This window comes from Siphateles boraxobius, unplaced genomic scaffold (assembly GCF_051911475.1).
Source record: "Siphateles boraxobius isolate OS27281-9 unplaced genomic scaffold, OSU_SipBor_1 73, whole genome shotgun sequence".
Taxonomy (NCBI): Eukaryota; Metazoa; Chordata; class Actinopteri; order Cypriniformes; family Leuciscidae; genus Siphateles; species Siphateles boraxobius.
In genome coordinates this window covers 836,293-861,200 of record NW_027509201.1, presented here as the reverse complement: position 1 = coordinate 861,200, position 24,908 = coordinate 836,293, and the positions used below count along the sequence as shown (strand labels likewise).

The window sequence follows — 24,908 nt, the reverse complement described above, 5'->3', positions numbered from 1 at the left end:
TTACACCTGGTGTTGAGATGCAGTTTGGTCGATCGGATCTCAAGTGGACGACGCTATATACAGGTGTAAAACGTTTTGAACTTGTCCACTTTCAAACACTTCCAGAGGTAGTTGGAAACACACTCGACCGGATTGCTTTCGTAGTGTAAACGCTCATGTGATCGAATGTGTTCAAACAGCCACAACAGACGCTTGCTCTCTGAATACTGACCTAATGCACAAACATTATGGGAAGCGCTCTAGACCGACGGGATTTAAAATTTGTCGACTGAAGACCCAAGATTGGTTTGAAGAGGAAAAACATGCCAAGCACAATGTTCTCTCACCATTCCTGATTTCTAACACACACTCGCAGTGTTCGGCTGTCAGAGCAGAAACAAAAGCTGCTGGAAATCAAGACATTTAATCAGTTCATCCATTCCCATCGTTGCTAGTATCATCCTCTACTGATTGAGGTCTATTAGGTATCCTACATGTTAAAAAAAGTGGGGTTTTATATCAGAATGGAGAAACTGAATGTGAGTTTGAAGTGGAATATGTAAGATCTACCGCCCTCCAGAAACACCACTGGCACCCAATTTTCAAGGAGGCTTTAAAAAAAACAAAAAACAGTGTACCATTAAAGTTTTTGTCATGTCACTCACCTGAAGGTAAAGGCTCCGGTGGAGATGTTCACCCACACCTGAAGCATCAGTGCCTTAGAGCCAATGGAGAGGACATGGAGGAGGCATCGGTCTGTCTGCTGGTCCGTGACGTGTGTGGGACTAGGCAGGGACTCCACCAGAGACGGCTCCTCTTCTGCAACACACAGCAGGACAAACCCATTAAACGTCATATCAAATTATTGTTAACTAAAACTAAAATTATTACTTAAAATATTTTTGGTAACTGAATTAAAGCTAAAATTAAATAAAACAAATACTTGAAAAACTTAAACCTAAAAAAAAACCTTGCTGCTGAAAAATCTAATGTAGAAATTATAAAACCTATTTTATTAATAAAAGTTGCAGGGCAGTGTTAATAAGTTGCTATGCTCCTGAATGTTTCTGTGTGCGGAGCGCGATCTACTAGTGACGTATGTGTGCGCGCTTCAATGAAAACAACGCATTCATATAGAACGGTGATTAAACTCACTTGGAATTACCTATGCATTAAACAGTTTTATTGTTTCAGCTAACCAGAATCGAGAATTCAGACAGACTGTGGGATTATAGAAATTATATATTTTTTTAAAAACGAATAAAAGGACAAAAGCACATAACATTACGCAAACTATAATCATTAAAACTAAATTTGGTAATTGAATTCAAACTGAAATAAAAAACTTTTTAAAAAAAAAGTTTGCTTTGGCAACTAAATTAAATAAAATTAAGTTGAAGCATTACAATGACTAAAACTTAAATAAAAATAAATTTTAAGAATTTAAACTGAAATAAAATAAAACATATATGAAAAACTTTTTTTTAAAGTTGCTTTCGCAACTAACTGAAATAAAGAAAAATTAAACAAAAATGTAAATGTTCAGAAAAAAAATTACTTAATGTGGGAACACATTTGTTGTTGTGTCCAACAACAAACATTGAGGTACCATCGTAGTAGTTTCGTGCATGCGTTTCAACACAAAGTACCTCACACGGGAAACACTTAACGTAACGCGTAAATGCGAGTAACTAAAGTAAATCAAGCAAGCTAGTATGCATAGGCCACTAAGTGTTGATGAAATAACACATTAGCAGACCAGTGGGAATAATATTGCACAAAATAAATTCAAGCACTTTCAAGGACCTGTATCTATGTATGTTTATTTTCTAAAACTTTCCAGGGACTTGAATTTTTTTTTTCAGATTCACAAACTTTCAAGGATCTCAAGGACCCGTGGGAACCCTGAACACTTTAGTATATAGATAATACTTTATCTGTGTTATAAGCTTATACAATAGAATAGAATCTTCTTACCCTTCTTAGAAAGGCCGTCGTCCTCGTCCCCCGCTCGTACCCACAGCGAGGCACTGAAGCCACTGGACATGTGAGGCCAGCAGTTCTGGCCCACTAAGGGCAGGTGTAAGGGTGCCGTGTGCCAGGGAGAAGAGCGCAGATGACCCAGCCTGCTCGGGTCTCCTTCACCACGGACTAGGGGTAATTTACCCCTTAAAAGAGCGTTAACTCCACCTTTACCCACAACCGCCCCATGAGGCCTCATCCCAGGGGAAGAGCTCGAGCCAGGGACCCCTGCGCCAGGGATCATGGGAAAGGACATGAAGTAGAGGGGCTCTGTGTCCGAGTTGGCCTCCACAATCTGGAGCACGCCTCTCAGCAAGATCTCCTACAGACGAGGAATGCAAATAAAGATTTCTAGTGAGGGTGTTCGCCCAGTTCGCACAATTAGAAGTTTCACTGCAAACAATTTAAATATAAGGTTTCATTCAAAACAAATCAAGCACCAACTAAACGGGGTCATATCATGAAAAACTGGAATCCAGGGCTGCCAACATTTGAGTTTACCTTGGAGTGAGAATTTATGGTTTTTACGTTTTGTTTTACATCACAATAAATGTATTGTGATTGTCAAAACATTTGGTAACAAAACATAATTTTACTAGGTTTAGTGACAACATGTTGCAATGATCATAAATGTTTCTTGAGCATCAGATCATCATATTATAGTGATTTCTGAAGGATCATGTGACACTGAAGACTGGAGTAATGATGCTAAAAATTCAGCTTTGATCACAGGAATAAATTACACTTTACTATATATTCACATAGAAAACAGCCGTTTTAAATTGTAATAATATTTCACAATATATCAGTTTTTACTGTATGTTTGATCAAATAAATGCAGCCTTGGTGAGCAGAAGAGACTTCTTTCAAAAACCTTTAGAAAAATGTTAACGACCCCAAACTTTTGAACGATAGTGTACTGTAACTTTCAGAACTCAAAACATCCCTGATGATTTCAGTGTAATCTAAACAATTCCTCATAAATTCACAAAACAAAGCATGCTGACATAATCCATAATGCAATCCATTGACAGGATTCGTGAAATGAACACACTGATGGTGCCGGTCTCTGTCGTCTGGTACAATGAGAGTGAACTACTGTAACACTGTCTTAAGTGACTGACTCCCTGTGGACCTTCATTAACACGATGGTGGGAAAAACGCATTTCACAGCGATACTTCATAGAGAGCATACAGTAGCTGCCAAGAAAAGAGCCTGAAAATATGACTAGATCTAGCAGTTGAGTTGTAATGATCAAGAAAACACAAAATATAGTATGTTAAATGTTGAATTTACAAGGGATGCAGACTAGTTTTCCAACAATCGACTAGGTGAATATTGGAATCACTTTTCTAGAGCTTTATATCTAGATTTATTTGATTATTTTTGCCTAATTTTAGCGAAGTTTAGAAATGCAACTTCTCAGGTACGTTTTTTTTTAGCATGTTGACATCTTTAACCTACCCCATATGTGTAAACCACATAAAATAGTAAATTAGGGTGTTAAAGATGTGAGGCAATAGGAAAAGAGGTGCTCAGAAGTAAAGGACTGGCAATCACAAATGAAGTTACATAACAAAAAGTGTGAACAAAGAGCAAGATAATTATCCTAGAATGGCTGATTCATATCAGCATTGACAAACCAAAGGTTGGCATTACTAAAAGCGTATTCTGCATCAGCTTGTCCACTTTCTGACAGTGTTAAAAATAATCCTGTTTACAGGATGCTTGATCACGTTGTACATATGCATTGCGTAGTTTCAAAGCTTTTCCTTTTCAGTGGAAAAGGGAACTGAAAAGGTTTCGAAACAGAGTTGTGGATAAATTCACAGTGGCCTCATTTAAAGGTGCATTGTGTAATATTTAGGAGGATCTGTTGACAGAAATGCAATATCATATACATAACTGTTTTCAGTGGACCTTACTTAGGCCACGTGTCCACTAAAGCGTTTTTTCACGCAGCTGGCGTATTTTCCCAATTGTTTTTCAATGGGAGCTGAGCGTTTTTTTTACGTTGAAGCGTAGAGCGCTCGGCATTTTTTACAGGTCGCCGAGAGTTGAAGAATGTTCAACTTTGGGTGAAACGCAGCGCTCATCACTGTCACTTTTTACACAGCCGTTCAATCACAGTGGAGGAGGGGCGGGACTAATACCCAACTGACCAACTGTCACAACATTCGTCAACAGCAGAGCTAACCGAACAAAATGGATGAAAAATTAATTTTTAGTATGAAACAAATTATCTGCAAAATCAGTAAACTGTGCTGCGGATATTCTGTATCATAGCAACGAATCGTCTCAACTGAAAAAACGCAGTGCTGCCAAAACGCTCTCGAGCCCACAGCTAGGTGTTTTCAGCAGAGCGTCTAGCGTTTTCAGCTGGCTCAAAACGCTTTGGTGGACACACGGCCGTAATGAACCGGTATGTTTTTATTACCTTAGAATGAGCCATTTCTATCTACACACACACTGCGCGTCCCCTTACATCGACATGTTTCTAGAGTGGCCCTAAACGGACAAACGCGTTTCGTCACTATGTTGTTCTTCGTGCAAAGAAGCTAGCTAAAGTCAGCGAAATAAAACACTGACACAATGATGAACAAGTAACAATAATATTTGCAATAACATCGTTTTACTGAGTAAACCTTATTTCTTAATTTATCCTTGTAAAGAAACCTCATTGCTGAACTGGCTACTCTCTGCCTTCTCATATAGTGATCGACCGATGTATCGGTTTACCGATATTTTAGCATTTTCCCATAATTGGATATCGGTTTTGTATTATCGGATTCGCCAATAAACGGCGCCATCTTGTGGCCGTTTTGAGAATTCCTCTGCCCGCATCTGAGGAGATCAGTCAACAACAACTCTGTGCACACATAAATTATATGCTCTACTTGCTTTGCTTTAATGATTCAACTTTATTTAACATAACAGACATGCAGATTAATACATAAATGCCTTATATAGTTTATTTATGCAGCTTGGTTCTAAAAAATTGAGACGAACTCATGGAGTCACGTAGCGTAATCCATCATGTCCTGCACCAATAAAGATGTAACTTTACATTAATTAATTAAACAGACATGAATGAGTGCATTTTGACAATAAAAGCGCTGAATTTAATTCTCTATCTGTTGTATTTGCGCACCATTTGTCTCGAAAAAATTGTTCGTTCATATTGCTGAGCACTCACTGGGTTGATGGTCAGGAATGCTCAAGCACGGCCACTGAATGTAACTTTTGACAAGATTATCTTGTTTAAACACCCTAGATTATATTATCATTTACTACATAGCAATTATTTAGCTAATACACATCTAAATATACCGCTTTGTGGAAATTAATTATTTATTTATTATCTGCACGCGCGATCGTGGTTGAGTAGCCTGTATATAGTTCTGTGAAAATGCATAGATAAACAGCACTTTGTCAGAAAGCATTTCATGATCTAGACCTACAAAAATATTATTAATAATTAATAACATACTAGTTGGAAAATGCAATGATGTATATGCTGTTTTGTTTGTTACCTTCCTGACAATGTTATATTCCAGCTAATATTATTCAGTGAATTAATATTACCCAGTGAATTATTCCTCACTCTTAGTTTAAACCAATTAAACGTCACATAAACCTTCTAAAACTGTTTAAAATTAATTACATTAATTACACCCGATGACAATGCAGTGCTGAAGTGCCAACTAGCCTCTCCCTATGGAGGATCCCTATACCACTCTACAGATAAAGCGTTGTGGAATTTTTCGGTTCACGTACCTACCCAAAGTGATAAGATAAAATAAAATTCTGCATCAAAATTTATAGACAAGACAAGTAGTTTGTTTAGGCATGGTTTGTAAGGAATTACAAACCTGCGCACATATATTTAAACGCACATAACTATAGAATCAATTCTTAATGCCCATGTGAACGCCATCAGCGACTATCACAGGTTCACGTTTAAAGTCTGTTTAGAGAGAACGGTGTCGTCTTAGCGGCCCCTAATTTAATATCAAATGATCATTTAGACGGAAGTGAATCAATCAAAACTAACTTTAGCTGGAAATTTTTTTTTTCAAGAACCACTATAAAACCAAACCAATCTCTGTTACCTTAAATTATATGTTTATCTCTGTAAAGCTGCTTTGAAACAATCTACATTGTTAAAAGCGCTATATAAATGAGGAAGACTTGACTTGACATTTCTGCAAAGGTGAGATGACTCCCCTGTCAATTATTTTCTCCAAATGAAAACATTAGACTTTTAACACTTATTTTGCGTATTGTTAACATTTTTGCTGCTGATGCCTATAAATTACATGTATAATTTAGATATAAATTATATAATGTAATAATATAAATGTTTTTATTGTAATTTGATTTATTTACCATTTATGAAAACAAACGAAGCAGGCTTACAGGGCAGAATGCTGAAAGACTCTGTTTTCTACACTACAACCTAGTTCTGCTTAACTGGGAGTATTAAGTTACACTACTAAAATAGCTATGCAAAAAAAAATTCAGGTAATTTAGAATCAATAATCGGTCGATCACTAGTCTCAGACGTCGACATCTCCCGTTGGCCACCTTAACTTCTGTTGGTTGCAATTTGCAATCTTACCACTAGATGGCGCTAAAAATTACACACGGCACCTTTAAATGCTTATTTTAAGGTTGCACTTACAGTGGGCGGAGTCTTCTCCAGGAAGAGGCGGGTCAACAGGGCGAGTTCCTCCGCTGTGATACTGTCACTCAACATAGATACGAGCAGGTCCATCAGTATTGTCTGGCACTCTGAAGGGTACAACAGGCCATAGAGCAATTTTAATCATTTTTAAGATTAGCATGATTGATCTGAAATATGAATCTAATGAAAAATTATTAAGAACATGCCTGGAAAAACAAAAAGCTCACAGAATAAAGCATTAATTTACAACATAATCAGTTATTGATACTTCATTAGTTTGCTCTTGTTGTTGCATGTGTTCATAATTTCTTTGAATGATAGACTGGCCAAAAATTATGGCGGCACAATTTAGCATTTCATTGCATTATTTATTACAAATAAACTCCAAGTACCACTACGCAATATGATTACAAAATGTTTAACATGTTTTTTTCTTTACTTTTGGCCACTACTGTATTTCACTCATATTATATATATATATATATATATATATATATATATATATTCCATTTTTAAATAAATATTATATACCTTTAGTATTTGTTGTGCTGCTTTTCATTAATGGTGATTATGATTAATTTTTATGATGAATAATAATATAATTTAATATCTTTAATATTATAATTATCATTAATGAACTCATCATTGATAAAATATATTTTAGTACACAACTGCACAATATGATTACAAAATGTTTTTAAAAAAAATCTCACTTTTCCCTTTTTTAATTTTTTTTATTGCTTTTTTATAAACTAGTTATATATAATTTAGTATTTCTTGTGCTGCTTTTCATTAATGGTTATTATGGTGAATTTTTAATGAATGAACATAACCATTGATAAAAATGTATTTTAGTAATGACAAACCCATTACGAGAATAATGAGAATTATGATTAAACTCAAAAACATTAAATTAAAAATAAACTCAAAAATGGGAATTGGGAGAAATATGCATAGTTGAAGTTTGAAAGAAATATACACCTTTATAGGAGGCATCTGATTGGCTGAGAATGTTCTGAAATCCACTGAGAATGGCTTTCACACCACCCTGACAAGAGAAAAAAAACATGATGGATCACATTTCATCATAAATACAGTAAAGATTATTTAATCCAGCTGGTCACAGTATTCAAACATATCAATATTGCGAGTTTCAAAAATCATTATTGACAATGGGGTAAAGTAAAAATAAATTAATAAATCCTGTAAAGATTTCTCCAACATAGGCCTAAATCCTAAAGAACTGTCGAAAATGCAGTCACAAAGCTTGTTTTTTACAACTCAGATAACAAAAAAAATCTCCATTTGCTAAAAGGTTTGCAAAAGGTCATTTTGTTCCTGCTCCAAAAGGTTCACAGGTGTTGTTTCAAGTATACTCTTTCAACTAGTTACCTAAAACAAAAACTTTCTACCAACCAAAGGTAAGTTACTTAGACAAAAGCAGAAGGTCTTCTGGAATAAGATACGCCACTGTGTAACATCAATATCTCGCATACATGAATAAATCAGTTTGGCATCGGATATAAGTCTGACCTGCTGGTAGAGCAGCGCTGCATTGTTGATGTGGCCTTTCACGGCTCCTAACAGGCTCTGCAACACGTGGCCCAAAACCTCCAGGTCTGGCGAGCCACTGGCTAACAGTTGCAGCTCCATTAAACAGATCTCCGGGAAAAGCAAACGACCACGTACGGAGCCCTGAGGCACTCCTGCCATTCCCAGAGCGCATTCCCCCAACACGACTCCAGCCTCCACCTTTATCCCTGTCACAGCAAGCAAAGACAAAACACGGATTACAAACAACGCAGTAATAATAAAAGAATAATTGGTGGTGCAAGAGTACAAACAGAAGGGCTGAAGAACGAGTACTTTATGTACTCAGAGCTCTAGCCTAGCAAAGATGAATTAAGCTGATGGAGGGATGCCACGCACTGGAGAACCCGCATGATTTAGCTGTGAACTACCCTGCAGCTCCTACGCAAGCTCTGGGTGCTTTTTATTAATGAAGTTCTGCCTCGAACACACACACATATACAGAGAGAGCACTCCCTCACAGACATTCTCACACACATACATAGACAGATAAATGGACAGATATACTGACAGACAAAAAGAACAATAGATAGACAAATGAAAGAATGATGGATAGAATAAAGACAGAAAGATTGACATTCAATTCGACATCGATAGAGAAATTAGATAGAACGCAAGAACGATAGAGAAAAAGAGAGATAGATAGATAGATAGATAGATAGATGTCTAAAAGAGGCCTTCCTTAATAGAAAATATTTAAAGGAAGCTGAAACCAAACTCAACTACCAAAACCACATTCAGTTGACTTCCACTTTCTCACAGTCATCATGATCAGTCTGACTACAAACTTACACATTTCAAGCTTAGCCTTCCATTCCCTTCTTTATAAATCATATCAACTACCGGCCCTTAAGGGAAGGTGAGTGAACTTACAAAATCATGCATGATTGGTCAAAAGCTGCAGTCACAAGACACAGCTCAACGCAACTGACTTACATCATAGACGAAGGAAACAATGACACCATTCTCAGTGCGAGAGAGCCAACAACAGCACATGTGACTGGGGAACCGGATCACACACCATTTGACCAGACGTTCACTCAGACTACCTGATGCTAACCGGCACAAACCGGCTAACGCATTCCAGATCATCCGCAAGCAAATTCCTCCTGCTTTCCTACGACTTTGGAGAACTCAGCCTTGCTAACTGCAATGCTAATTATTTTTCATGTTAATTTTAGGTACGTAATGAGCCTTAAAACCTACAAAACTACACATGCAGGAATCTCTTTGCTCTTGATAATACGGACATATACACTTCTCTCAAGCTCATTTACATTTTACAGTCAAATACGCTTTCAGTGACTATGGACAACTCAGCCTTGCTAACCACAAGCTAATTATTTTTCACTCTCATTATGCGTACGTAATGGGCCTTAAAGCCTACAAAACTACACATGCACGATACTTTTGGCTCTTGATATAATACGTATAATAGGATAATACGTACATACACTCCTCTCAAGCTCATTTACATTTGACAGTCAAATACAAGTGACATCTTGTCAGTTTGACACAGATGAGCAGCACAATGCATGTAAGACTCATGTACAGTAAGTATGAAGTTATGATGTAAGTACCTTCCTCCTGACGGGTGGAGTCTTCAGGGTTACTCTCACTGTCTGCATCATAGCCTTCCTCTTCACCCAAGGGTGCAGCGCTGCTCACCTGAGCTTCATCCACCTCTTCAGAGAGATCGCCTGCTGGAGGAGCCGGCTCACCGCTGACCAGAGGCTTCTGAGCAAGAGCGAGGGAAAGATAGATGGATTATTATATAAGAATAATATATATATTCATTAAGAAATAACAAATAGATTCAACATTATTCTAAAATTTAAATGGTAACACTTTGCAATACGGTCTCATTTGTTAACATGAACTTACAATGAGCAATACATTTGTTACAGTATTTATTCATCTTTGTTAATGTTAGTTAATAAAACTCCAGCTGTTCGTTGATAGTTCATGTTAGTTCACAGTGCATTTACTAATGTTATCAAATTCAACTTTTGGTTTTAAGAATGTATTAGTAAATGTTGAAATTAACATTAATTAAGATTAATAAATGCTGTTGAAGTATTGTTCATTCTTAGTTCATGTTAACTAAAGTTAAGTTAACTAATGAAACCTTATTGTAAATTGTTACCAATATAATCAATATGATTATTAAAATGTTTACTTTATTATTACTTTAACTACAAGATGGAGGGAAGGATAATTATCAGTGCTATCAGTGGATCGATTGCTCCTGTCTGCCTAGCTTCCTGCTGTGTTTTGTTTGCTTCGAGGCTGTAAGCTCCGTCTAAGCCTCGTATTAGCTTTGTATTTCTTTCTGTTTTGAACCATCATTTACTACCATTTTTAGTTGTTTATACTACTAAATACAGCTTAGACAACATCTCAGATTAACCTGACAACGCTAGCTTCCGTTATTGTTAGCACAACACGCTAGTAACTCCCTAGCCTGTTAACGCGCCACCCGTGCGCTCAGTTATTTATGTGTTTTTCTCTCGCGCGCCCGCGCCTCTGAGTTCATAAAAAGCCCAGGTGAGTAAGAATCAGTCAACAAACACGGTGAGTAATGTCTTGTCCTGTTATTGTCACCTGCACTTCATGTTACATGTTTAGCATAGCCTTCCCCGTCGGCAATATAGGGTTTATATGTGATAAATGCAAGGAAACAGTCAGGCTGACGGAGAAGATTTCAGAATTAGAAACACGCCTCCAAACTTTAATTGAGGATAGTAAGTGTGCTAGAGCTTTAGATTCTATTTTGGATGCGCCTAGCATAGTGAACTCTTTACATGATTCGGTTCCGGCTGAATTATTGCCTGTGCAGCCAGGCAGATGGGTGACAGTGAGGGATCGCTCTAGTCGCGGATCAAAAAAACCACTCTTCCGTTCCGATTACCACAACAAATCGATTTGCCCCACTCAGTGAAACACCCACTGAGAATTCTGTTGATTGTGCCCTGGTAATTGGCGATTCTATTACACGGAAAGTGAAAATAGGGACACCAGCCAACATAGTCACATGTTTGCCGGGAGCCAGAGGGACTGACATAAAAGCAAATTTAAAAATGCTGGCTAATGCTAATCGTAAATTCTCTAAGATTGTTTTTCACGTCGGCACTAATGATGTACGACTCCGCCAGTCGGAGATCACCAAAATTAATATTAAAGAGGTGTTTGAACTCGCAAGTACGATGTCAGGCACTGTAATTTGCTCTGGCCCCCTTCCTGTTCGAAGGAGTGATGAGATAGTTAGCAGATTGTCATCACTCAATGGCTGGCCGTCTAAGTGGTGTCCGCAAAATAATATAGAATTAATAGACAATTGGAAAAGTTTTTGGGGCAAACCTGACCTGTTGAAAAGAGATGGTATTCATCCCTCCTGGGATGGTGCTGCTCTTCTCTCTAGTAATTTGGCTCATAGTCTTAGAGACAAAACATGACAATCTGGGGCTCAGGTCAGGAAGCAGACAAACTGGCTAAACCGACCGTCTGCTAGCGGCCTCGCGTCACCAAGGTCAGATAAATCCCATCACATAGAGCCTCTTTCACCTAGATATCATAATATAGAGACTGTGTCTGTTCCCCGAATTTGGAAATCCAAAAAACGTCCAAACCAATCTAAGGTTAAAAATGTAATTGATATTCAACAAATAAAAAATAGATATAATACAGATGAGCAAACGATAAAGCTTGGGTTGCTGAATATTCGATCCCTTACTTCAAAAGCACTCATAGTTAATGATATGATTTCAGATTATAACCTAGATGTGCTATGTATGACAGAAACCTGGCTAAAACCAGACGATTACATTACTTTAAATGAGTCCACCCCCCATGATTACTGTTATAAACATGAACCTCGCCTGAAAGGCAAAGGGGGAGGTGTTGCTGTAATTTATAGTAATATTTTCTATAAGTGTTGGTGCTAAATGTAAAAATATATAATGTAAACGATAAATCAAGTTTGAGAATTCTGCTGGCAACTGTATACAGGCCACCAGGGCACCATAAAGATTTTATCAAAGAATTTGCTGACTTTCTATCAGAATTAGTATTGACTGCAGATAAAGTCCTAATTGTTGGTGATTTTAATATACATGTAGATAATGGAAAAGATGCAATGGGATTGGCATTTAAAGACATTCTTAACTCTATTGGAGTTAGACAACACGTGTCAGGACCTACTCATTGTCGAATTCATACTCTAGATCTAATATTATCACATGGAATCAATGTTGATGCTGTTGAAATTCTGCAGCAGAGCGATGATATCTCAGATCATTATCTAGTCTTGTGTTAACTTAATTTAGCCAAGGCTGCAAAGCCAACTCTGTGTTACAAATATGTTAGACCTATCACTTCTGCCACTAAAGATTGCTTTATCAATAATCTTCCTAATCAGTTTCATCGTCTCAGCATCCTCAGCACTTTAGACACAGTTGCTCCGTTGCGCTTAAAGAAGATTAAAGAAAATAGTCCAACGCCGTGGTACAACGAGCACACCCGGGCCCTTAAGGGAGCAGCCAGAAAAATGGAGCGCAACTGGAAGAAAACAAAACTAGAGGTATTTCGGATTTCATGGAAGGAGAGCTCGATTGCTTACAGAGAGGCTTTAAAATCTGCTAGATCTGCTTATTTTTCAACCCTATTAAAAGAAAATAAACATAATCCAATGTATTTATTTGAAAAAGTGTCTACACTAACGAAAAAGAAAGCTTCAAGCCCAGAAGTTTCCAAGAAACACAGCAGTAATGACTTTATGAACTTCTTCACTTATAAGATTGATAATATTAGGGACAAAATTATAACTATTCAACCGTCTACTACAGCATCACATCAGGGAGTGCATTATAGTCTACCTGAGGTAAAATTTGATTCATTTGTTGCCATAGGAGAGGAAGAATTTTGCAAACTCGTTAATACATCTGAATCGACAACATGTATGTTAGACCCTATACCGACTAAACTACTGAAAGAGATGCTTCCAGAAGTCATAGATCCTCTTCTTAACATCATTAATTCGTCTTTGTCTCTAGGATATGTACCAAAAACCTTTAAGCTGGCTATGATTAAACCGCTTGTTAAAAAAACGCAACTTGATCCTACAGAATTAGTCTATTACAGAACGATCTCAAATCTACATTTTCTGTCAAAGATACTAGAAAAGGCAGAATCCTCACAACTGTGTTCCTTTCTTGAAAGAAATGGTATCTGCGAGGATTTCCAGTCAGGATTTAGACCGCACCATAGCACTGAGACTGCTCTCATTAGAGTCACAAATGATTTGCTCTTATCATCCGATCGTGGTTGTATCTCTCTATTAGTGTTACTTGATCTTAGTGCTGCATTTGACACCATTGACCACAAAATTCTCTTAAATAGACTAGAAAACTATGTTGGCATTAGTGGAATTGCATTAGCATGGTTTAAATCATATTTATCTGACCGCTATCAGTTTGTAGCAGTAAATGAAGAGATGTCTTATCGATCACAAGTTCAGTATGGCGTACCACAAGGCTCAGTACTAGGACCGCTGCTGTTCACTCTGTACATGCTACCTTTAGGAGATATCATTAGGAAACATGGAATTAGCTTTCACTGTTATGCTGATGATACTCAGCTCTATATTTCTTCCAAACCTAACAAAACTCACCAATTCACAAAATTATCGGAATGCATAGTTGATATCAAAAATTGGATGACTAGTAATTTCCTACTACTAAATTCTGAAAAAACAGAGATTCTAATTATTGGGCAAAAAACTTCCACACGTAATAACCTAGAATACCGTCTAACACTTGATGGCTCCTCTGTTAAGTCTTCGTCGTCAGTTAGGAACCTGGGTGTGCTGTTTGATACCAATCTTTCATTTGAAAGTCACGTGTCTAGTGTCTGTAAAACCGCATTTTTCCATCTTAAAAATATATCTAAATTACGTCATATGCTCTCATTGACAAATGCGGAACAACTAGTTCATGCGTTCATGACATCAAGGCTAGATTATTGTAATGCTCTACTGGGTGGTTGCCCTGCACGCTTCATAAACAAACTACAGCTAGTTCAAAACGCAGCCGCTAGAGTTCTTACCATAACCAGGAAGTACGACCATATTAGCCCGGTTCTGTCAACACTGCATTGGCTCCCTATTAAACATCGTATAAATTTTAAAATATTGATGATTAATTACAAAGCACTAAATGGTTTAGCTCCCCAGTACTTGAGCGAGCTCTTAACGCATTATAGTCCTTCACGTCTATTGCGATCTCAAAGTTCTGGCCAGTTGATAATACCTAGAATATCTAAATCGACTGCTGGCGGTAGATCCTTTTCCTATTTAGCACCAAACCTTTGGAACAATCTTCCTAACATTGTCCGGGAAGTAGACACAGTCTGTCAGTTCAAAGCTAGACTAAAAACACATCTCTTTGACCTAGCATTCACATAACACTCTATAGACTTCAATAATTCAATATTAGGCTGCTTAGATTAGGTCAGCCGGAACTGGGAACACTTCCCTTAAATCCTGATGTACTCGTTACATCATAAGAAGAATGGCATCTACGCTAATTTTAGTGTCTTTGTTTATCCCGAGGTTTTCCCGCAGCCTGCCGGATCCAGGCCGTTTCCAGATCTGACGAAGGAATTTCGCATGGACCCGATGACAATGCAGTGCTGAAGTGCCAACTAGCCTCTCCCTATGGAGGATCCCTAAACCACTCTACAGATAAAGAGTTGTGGATTTTTTCGGTTCACGTACCTACCCAAAGTGATAAGATAAAATAAAATTCTGCATCAAAATTTATAGACAAGACAAGTAGTTTGTTTAGGCATGGTTTGTAAGTAATTACAAACCTGCGCACATATATTCAAACGCACATAACTATAGAATCAATTCTTAATGCCCATGTGAACGCCATCAGCGTCTATCACAGGTTCACGTTTAAAGTCTGTTTAGAGAGAACGGTGTCGTCTTAGCGGCCCCTAATTTAATAACAAATGATCATTTAGACGGAAGTGAATCAATCAAAACTAACTTTAGCTGGAAAAAAACATTTTTCAAGAACCACTATAAAACCAAACCAATCTCTGTTACCTTAAATTATATGTTTATCTCTGTAAAGCTGCTTTGAAACAATCTACATTGTTAAAAGCGCTATATAAATGAGGATGACTTGACTTGACTGCTGTCAAATTGATTAATCGATTCAAAAATAAAAGTTTGTTTATATATTATTATGTATATATATTATTATGTATATAACACATATACACATATACACACATATATATATATATATATATATATATATATATATAATATGTGTGATTATAAACATACAGTGCCTAGCATAAGTGAACACACCCATGCTAAAGTTGACTAAAAAGAGGAATAAAAAATCATCTTTTGGAAATTAATCTTAATGCCTTAATTTAAAAATGAGGAAAAATCCAACCTTTAAGGACACCAATTTTCTTTGTGAATGAATAATGTATCGTAAATAAAGAAATGTTCTTCCTTAAAATACAGGTTGCATAAGTCAGGACACCCCTATGTTAAATTCCCCTAGAGACAGCATATTTTTATTTTTAAAGGCCAGTTATTTCATGGATCCAGGATACTATGCATAAAATATCCCCACATCATCACACACCCTTCATCACACCTAGAGATTGGCATGGTGTTATTTCAGTTAGTCTAATAGCTGGTATGATTTGCAATGAGATGATCTTATGGAAAGTGCCCCATGTCAATCTCTAGGTGTGGTGAAGGTTGTGTGATGATGTGGGGATATTTTATGCATAGTATCCTGGATCCATGAAATAACTGGCTTATAAAAATAAAAATCTGTATATAAAAATAAATAAAAATTCCTCATTTTTTAAATTAAGGCATTAAGATCAATTTCCAAAAGATGATTTTTTATTCCTCTTTTTAGTCAACTTTAGCATGGGTGTGTTCACTTATGCTAGGCACTGTACGTATATGTATGTATGTGTATATATATATATATATATATATATATATATATATATATATATATGATTATTAAAAAAATACATATTTTCTAATCAATAGATGGCGTCACATTTAGGAATCAACCACAGTAGTTAACCAAATGCATGCCATTATCAGGTAATTGCTTTGTGTGGACATTCGAAACCTTTGCTGAGATACTGCGTGTTTTCTCTTCAATAGCACTTTCATTATGGCTTTTCTGAAGCACTGTGTAAAATAGATGACAGAAAAACTGAAGACGATTTTTGACCGAAGAACGAGTCCGTTTGTTTGAAGATTGTACAAACTTTGTAGGAGTAGTGAAACATTGCGATGCAGTGTTTTGAACAGATTCGCATGCAATGATACCTAGCATGTAGGTGGCATCCTAATACCTCAAACCACAGCAGTTTGTTTTAAAACTTTAACATTTGGTAACTTTAGGCAATTAGAAAGACACTATCTGGTAGGTAAAAAAAATAAAAGTACTTTGTGTTCAAGCATCCAAGTCGGTAAGAAAAGACCAAAATCACTCTCTCTTACACACACACACACACACACACACACACACACACACACACACACACACACACGCACACGCACACGCACACGCACACGCACACGCACACGCACACGCACACACACGCACGCACACGCACGCACACACACGCACACACACACACGGTACCCACTTCTAAATTTTAGTGCTTTTATTTCCACGCAGTGCAACTTCAAATATCAGAAGTTAAAAACATTAGCGAAACAGATTAAAGCATATCTGGCAGCGCAGCAGACTCTTACCTTCTAGAAAATGAGCCCTTTTCAAAATAAAGTAATAAAGTAAACAATCCTAAACAAACATTGCTTCTGGTGTTGTCTTTGTTAGAGAGGCAAAGTTAGTGATTTCAGAAAGCTGGTTAAAAAAAGAAAAGAAAATATTGCTTTGGTCACAGGACCACATCAGCTGACGGTTTCCACATAAAATATAGCCCCCATGTGCCCCACGCTGCTCAATCTCACAAACACACACAAAAAGGCTCCTTATCCGTTTATGTTTGGCCAGGGGTCACATTTTATTTCAGAAAGCATGCATGAGTGCCAAAACAAATCTTACTTAAGTCCAAATGATAGTTTTATTTGGGAATTACTCGGTGATGTGTTCCACTACAGACAAGAATGTTCCGAAGAAAATCCCTCAATCTTTTTAAGATTTCAATTGAGAGGATTTACTGAGATGCCAATTATATAAATCTTGCAAAATTCTAGAAGTATTTAAAGACTTTATAAAAGTTTTTAACTTAAAGGCGTCATGAATTGAGAAATCGAATTTTCATTGATCTTTTGACATGTTAGAGGTCATTGTACAATAAAAATATCCTGTAAATTTCAGAACTCAAAACTTCCACGTTAGTCCAAAAATAGCTTTTATTGTAATCAAGCTCTGAAAGACGAATCCTTTTGGATTTTGTCACATTATGGCATAAGACCAAGATGAGCGATAAAGAATCACTGGCAACTAACATTACCTTCCAAAGGATCCTCATGATAGTAAAGTGCTTATTTAATTTTCACAATGTGAATGTCTCAGTAGAGCATTATTTGCAACACACTAGGACTGCTCGATCATGGCAAAAATCATAATCACGATTATTTTTGGTCAATATTAAATTCACAGTTTTTTAAAAATACGATTATTGGTGGGCGATAAGATTCAAAGTCTTTAAAACAATTATATAAAACAACCAAACAGTCAGCAATACAATAAGAACAAAGAAATTATATAAGTAAGTAACAATAAGTAAGTAAGTAACAGTAAGAACAAAGAAATTAATTACAAACAAAACAGACAAATAACTACAACAGAATGAAAATACAAATTAAATAAACTTAGTTTTAAGTTTTAGAGTGGTATTCAGAGGTGCGATTCCTGTATAACGACGTTACTCGCTGGCGCTGCTTAACTACAATAGAACGATGAATCGTGGAAGATATCAACTAGCTAGTCACGACTGGTATCCGAAACCTTACAGTCGCAAATTTTTCGTTCAACCATGTTGGTTAATGATGTCACGCAGGTGATGGAGTGATAACTTCTTTTAAAAAATCTGTTTAAGATCGAATTAATGTCCGATGTTTTTCTATAAATTACGGACATGGCATCTGAGGACTATTTCTCATTTATTCTCAGTTATTTTGCTTTATTTGCAGATTCAATCATAGGCTCGTTCTTGCATACTAGAGCACGTTCACACATGCACACTCTTTAATAACAACGCTTTAAATCTCTTGACAAGCTAAAAGACGTAAAATGACATTTGTATATATCTGAAATAAAATGTATAGACTGAACTGAATGCTAGCTTGCTTATTTTCCTCAAGATAAAGAATTAAGTCCACATGTCATGCAAAAAAGAAACTATATGCCACTGGTCGAGATCTGTTGTTCCAACCGAGCAACTTTGCGATGTGTTGAATGCAATGCGATTATGGCCAGACTCAAACCTGTACAGCACAGGAACACATGTGCCCTTCATCAAGCATACCTCTGACAGGGACAACACAGATTTATTAAACAAGCAACCAAATTACCTTGTCAGGTTTCTCCTCGATGACATCTGGACTGCAGAACATCTCAGCCAGTGCCACACGCAGTAAGGAATCAAACAGAGGAACTGCGAGTTCAGAGTTCACGACTCCAGATCGAGAGAGCTGATCCCTGACCTCACACAGGGTCTCATCCACAGACTGCAGCTACGGGATAGAGCGTGGAAAAATTACACTCATGGAGCGTGGAAAAATTACACTCATAGAGAATAAGACATTGTCACTCGCTTCAAAATGTCAATAAATAGCTCTGTTCCAAAACCCAGTTTGCATACATAGAAAGTACCTGTATTTAAGGCATTAAGACACACTCCTGATGCAACATCACATTTATACACCCTTATAAATAAGGTAATCACAGTGCAATGAGCTCAGTGAAAAGAAAAATGATGATGCTTTGGATATTGTTATTTTTTTTATTAACCTTACACATGATACAAAAATTATTATATTGAAAAAGATATCTATATAGAGAGAGTATGTATCACACATTCAACATGAAAACAAATAAGAACAATAATTGACAAAAAAAAAGAAAAAGGGGGGGTTATTTTTGGGATAGATTACCATGAGGGTAGAGAAGGAAGGATGTGTGTGTGTGTGTGTGTGTGTGTGTGTGTGTGTGTGTGTGTGTGTGTGTGTGTGTGTGTGTGTGTGTGTGTGTGTGTGTGTGTGTGTGTGTGTGTGTGTGTGTGTGGCCTGCTAAACCCTACATTATGGGGACAAAATGTCCCCATAAGGATGGCAATATCTGAAATCCTTGTTCGTGTGGGGACATTTTTTGGTCCCCATGAGGAAATCAGCTTATAAATCATACTAAGTGATGTTTTTTGAAAATGTAAAAATGCAGAAAGTTCTCTGTGATGGGTAGGTTTAGGGGTAGGGTTAGTGTAAGGGAATAGAATATACAGTTTGTACAGTCTAAAAATCACTATGTCTATGGAAAGTCCCCATAAAACATGGAAACACTATGTGTGTGTGTGTGTGTGTGTGTGTGTGTGTGTGTGTGTGTGTGTGTGTGTGTGTGTGTGTGTGTGTGTGTGTGTGTGTGTGTGTGTGTGTGTGTGTGTGTGTGTGTGTGTGTGTGTGTGTGTGTGTGTGTGTGTGTGTGTGTGTGTGTGTGTGTGTGTGTGTGTGTGTCCGCGCTAGAGTGGCATTACCATGTGTTTTGGTACCATTACATTGAGTGTTTTGAATTTGAATGTTGAAATCAGCAGGATTGGTATAGTATGGATTATTATAATTAAAGTACTGTGTCCTGGTTATAAGAGGGGATTGGTTGGTTTGGGTCAAGCTCAACGGCTCTTTCCTCTGGCTGTTCCAGTCCTCACAGAGGCTGAGGAGCATATTAATCCTAGGAGATAGAGGGCAGAGGGGCTTCGGACACGGGGGGACACTGCCCAATCCAGAGGCACACAGTGCCAGAACCCCTCACCACTACTGCCCTCCTCTGCCCCCGAAGTCAACTGCTGTTCTACTGACGGGCCAGCTCATCTACCCACCCCACTATCCCTGTGTTATGTCTTCTAGGGTCTAAATTAAGTCTAAATGCATTAAAAGAGGTTCGGCGCAAGGGGTACAACTTATTCAGAACCACCTCAAGCATCACCCATTTCCCTACCTATTGATTGATTTTGTGATTAAATGTATGATATGAGATGCATTAAAAAGCAGTGGGGGTCAACATAGCTGGACCTCTTCGGGCCCACCACACAGCACACCTTAATTCTAAAATAGGAATGTGAATGTTGGCCATCTAACACGAGGAGCATTAAAAAGTGGAGTGTACAGAGTAGAGCCGGCCCAAGCAGTTGCAGTGGAGGAGGAGGACAGTGGAGGCGCGGCCAAAGGGGAGATATTGGATATTGTTCTGACCTATAATGTTGCATGAATCTTAATCATACACTCTTTGTTCGTTGGCCAGAGGAGAACTGAACCACAGAAGTTCCACATAGAGAAGTGTATATGTCCGTATTATCAACAGCAAAGAGATTCCTGCATGTGTAGTTTTGTAGGTTTTAAGGCTCATTACATACCTAAAATTGACATGAAAAATAATTAGCATTGCAGTTAGCAAGGCTGAGTTCTCCAAAGTCGTAGGAAAGCAGGAGGAATTTGCTTGCGGATGATCTGGAATGCGTTAGCCGGTTTGTGCCGGTTAGCATCAGGTAGTCTGATATTTAAATGGTGGCTGTCATAAAAACTTGCCAGATTTATTCAAACATGCATTAAATATTAAAGAACATAAAATAATTATAAAATAACATAAAATGCATATGTAATATGGTGCATATATTTAGCAAAATGCTCCTCTCTAGAGTTAATTTTTCTAGCTGACTAACGAGTTCATGGTCACAGGATATGGTTTTTCTGAGGTAAATGTGACGTCACATGACATTGTTTACAAGCTGTTTCACTGACGTCTTTCCTCGGTTGAAACAATGATTGAGCGATTCCATGTGACAACAAGGATTTCGATAAGTTATACTCTATCTTTTAACACACTTTCAGATGCTCATTCATGTTTATTTCACGCTGTAACTGGTAATATTAAGGCGGAAGAGAAGATTATGTGTGCTCGGCGCTGCTGCTTCTCTTGAGCTACGCCACAGCGCCAAAACGGTATTTATGTTTTTGAATTTCGTAAGAAAATGGACGTAATTTGAAATCTGAGACTTTGTTTCATATCAATAGTAACAAAGCACAAAGATTATTGCGTTTATTGGATGGGATGCGCGCTACAATGTTCCATTCATTCATCAACTGAAAACAGGATGACTAATCGATTCTTGGGATTTAAGAATCGATATCGGTTCGTAAAAATGAGAATCGATTAAAATCGAGAAATCGATATTTTTTACCCAGCCCTAATATATATATATATATATATAAATGTATGTATGTATGTGTGTCTGTATATATATCTATATTTATGTGTATATAATACATGATATACACAAACAATTTTAGGATACAAATACAATTTTAAGATGATTTACATCATATATGTATTATATATATTACATATCATACAAGTAAACTGAATTCATGGCAAAAGTGTTGTGATCGTTGCACAACTGTTTGTCCTTACCGTAAAGTCTCTTTTGAACTTCACTAAACGAATGTGCATGTGCTACTTAAACCAGCAACAGATAAAGGAGCAAAAGATTATTTAATTCAGACTGTACTTTGCTGTTTGGTGATGGTGCAACATCAAACCACGATTACAGCATCAAACCGACGTGTCAGAGGTGAATATATAGACCTACAGGTTATAAAGCGTTTCAGTTTCTTCTCATCATGCTAGATCATGTTATCACTCCAAGAAAATCAAATGGAAAAACAAAAAACTTGAGTAAATATTTACAGATGATTGTACTATATACCAAATATTGTGAATCATGTTAAATATAGTCTGAAAATTCTGCAAATTTGAGTCTGAAAAAGTATTGGAAAATGTGCTGGTATAAATGTATAAAAATGTATATTTTCATTGTTCTTATGTGCAATATCATTTTGTGAAAATATCCTTTTTCATTTATTTTAGCATTTTTTCCTTTGATTTTGAAGTGTAATATGATGGATATTTATTGAGATCTCTATTTATGTCTTCAAAATAATTGGGTTAAATCAGTGTTTGGGAATGCTTGCGCTTCTTGAGACTGTTTGCTCTACTGACTGTATTTTGGTATGTGTTAAACAAAAAATTACAAACAGTTTCTGTTTATCCGTTTTCTTCTTAAACAAACAAATGCATAATCTAGCCTATATGCTCGTCCTATAAACTCATGATAAAAAATGTAAATGTGAACAAAAACTAAAACAAATGCTTTTCATCATTAAAATTTAAATGACGGGTAATTAGGAGATTATGACAGATTTTTTATGAAGTCTAACGTAAACAAGACATTTTTTATCTGGAGAGAAATAGCGCAGACATTGGACAAGAATGAAACTTTCCGGTGTGCATGTGTTAAGTGTTTGTACTCACTATCAAATGTAGTATACACCGAAAGGCTGTGCATTCAGCAGTACGAATACACTAGGCATTCACATCAAAGCTGAAGTATACTTTGGGCTTTAGTGTATTAAATTGTTAGCTTAACAACATATCACACTTTGCTAATTTCACACTTCTGAAATCAACTGTCTCCCGAGCAAGCCGTTCACACAGGAATCATTCTTGTGTTTTTATTCAGATCACTAGGGTTTGAAACAGAGCTAGTATGCATGTCAACTGTACCTGAAAGGAAAGGTCTGGTTCAAGTCTCTGTAGGGCTGAATTGGCACTGTGGAGGCAAATAGCCAAAAGAGCCTCAAGCAATCGGATACTCTGGAGCGGCCATTCCTCTTCAAGCCTGTGCGTTGGGTCACTTAACTTGCTTTCGACCTGAGCGGGGCTGAGAGCGTCACTTAGTTCATGCTGTTGAGTTTCCGCTGTACCTGCAGTTGTCGGTATATTGTCAAACTGCCCTGTAAGAGCTTGAGTGGGAGAGTCTACATGAGGTGGACTGCTTTTGCCTTTACTCTCCCTCTTTTTCTTAAGTTTACAGTCTTTGTTTTTAGATGTGAGTTTCTGGATGACCATCGTCATTAGACGTGAACAGACATCAAGTCCTCCCAGTCTGAAGAACTGCCTCTGAAACACTGGACTGGCCATGTACACCCAACGGCAAACTGACCAAACATCGGCAGCCCTCCTTACCTGCTCTTTAGAGGGAAGAGCCACATTGTCTGGGGAAAGGCAAGGTAGGCGCCCACCCAATGGTTCACTAGCTGTACTATCATATCCGGAAGTGTCTTCAGAGTCATTTGCAGAGTCTCTGTCGGAGTCCGGCTCCTTGCTCACGCATAGGAAGGCAACGCACAGAAAAAGGTTGATCGTGTTCAAATGTGCCTCACCCCGGTTATGTCCTACTGCTCTTGTTCCACTTTTGCCCTTTGGGTGAGGGCATGCCTCTTTCAAGCCTTCGTAAAACTTAGTGAGGCTCTGGGGAACGTCACCAGCCCCACGTGAATTCAATTCCTCAAACAGTCCAAGGACAGCTTCCCTCTCCTGAGCTTCTGTTCTTTCTAGCTCATGCACGGCAGATTCTGTGTGATGGTGCCATGCATTCAAGATAAGGGTCTCGAACACTTTTAGCACCCACGGACGAGTACAGTCCAAGTAGATCAACTCTGTGACCTGGTTCAGCCCGTTACAACTCAGGAACAGGTCGCGTACCACCCGGCTGAGTTGGAACAAAACACAAAAAGTTATAATTTCAGTAAACACATTGGAATCAGTTTATAAGTCCCCCGGTAGTCAATCATTTTATCACTTAAAACTCATCTTTGATCACCAAAATTGCTTCATGACTAAAATAGCTTGAAGGTAACTCTACACCCATGCCTCATTTAGTATATGCGGTATTATAAATATAATAATTAATAATTTGTTACATTTATATAGCGCTTTTCTAGGTACTCAAAGTGCTTTACATATGGAAGTGGGAATCTCCTCAACCACCACCAATGTGCAGCTCCACCTGGATGATGCGACGACAGCCATATTGTGCCAGAACGCCCACCACACACCAGCTTATTGGTGGAGAGGAGACAGAGTGATGAAGCCAATCAGTTTGTATGGGGATGATTAGAAGGCCATCATGGACAGAGGCCAATAGGCAAATTTGGCCAGGATGGCAAGGTTACACCCCTACTCTTTCGAAGGACATCGTTTGATTTATCATGACCACAGAGACTCAGGACCTTCATTTAACGTCTTATCCGAAGGACGGTGCTCTTTGACAGTATAGTGTCCCCATCACTATACTGGGGCGTTAGGACCCACACAGACCACAGGGTGAGCGCCCCCTGCTGGCCTCACTAACACCTCTTCCAGCAGTCTCCCATCTAGGTACTGAGCAGGCTCAACCCTGCTTAGCTTCAGTGGGCAACCAGTCTTGGGCTACAGGGTGATGTGGTTGCTGGCATGCAAATATATGCAAATGAGCCCTGCCTCCACTCACTCA

General features: G+C 37.8%; 1 protein-coding gene across 4 annotated transcripts in view; it reads right to left on the bottom strand.

Moving 5' to 3' along the window:
• The window catches only part of lyst (lysosomal trafficking regulator), a 130,720-nt gene that overhangs the window by 66,403 nt on the left and 39,409 nt on the right, over nucleotides 1-24,908 (bottom strand). For all 4 annotated transcript variants that reach the window (XM_077217350.1, XM_077217351.1, XM_077217353.1 and 1 more), the window contains 8 exons: nucleotides 23,138-24,125; nucleotides 18,880-19,041; nucleotides 9,860-10,016; nucleotides 8,223-8,449; nucleotides 7,671-7,737; nucleotides 6,687-6,796; nucleotides 1,957-2,323; nucleotides 645-798 (listed from right to left, as the gene is read on the bottom strand). In XM_077217350.1, coding sequence (XP_077073465.1) covers nucleotides 645-798; nucleotides 1,957-2,323; nucleotides 6,687-6,796; nucleotides 7,671-7,737; nucleotides 8,223-8,449; nucleotides 9,860-10,016; nucleotides 18,880-19,041; nucleotides 23,138-24,125 — 2,232 coding nt within the window. The remainder of the gene's footprint in view (nucleotides 1-644; nucleotides 799-1,956; nucleotides 2,324-6,686; nucleotides 6,797-7,670; nucleotides 7,738-8,222; nucleotides 8,450-9,859; nucleotides 10,017-18,879; nucleotides 19,042-23,137; nucleotides 24,126-24,908) is intronic.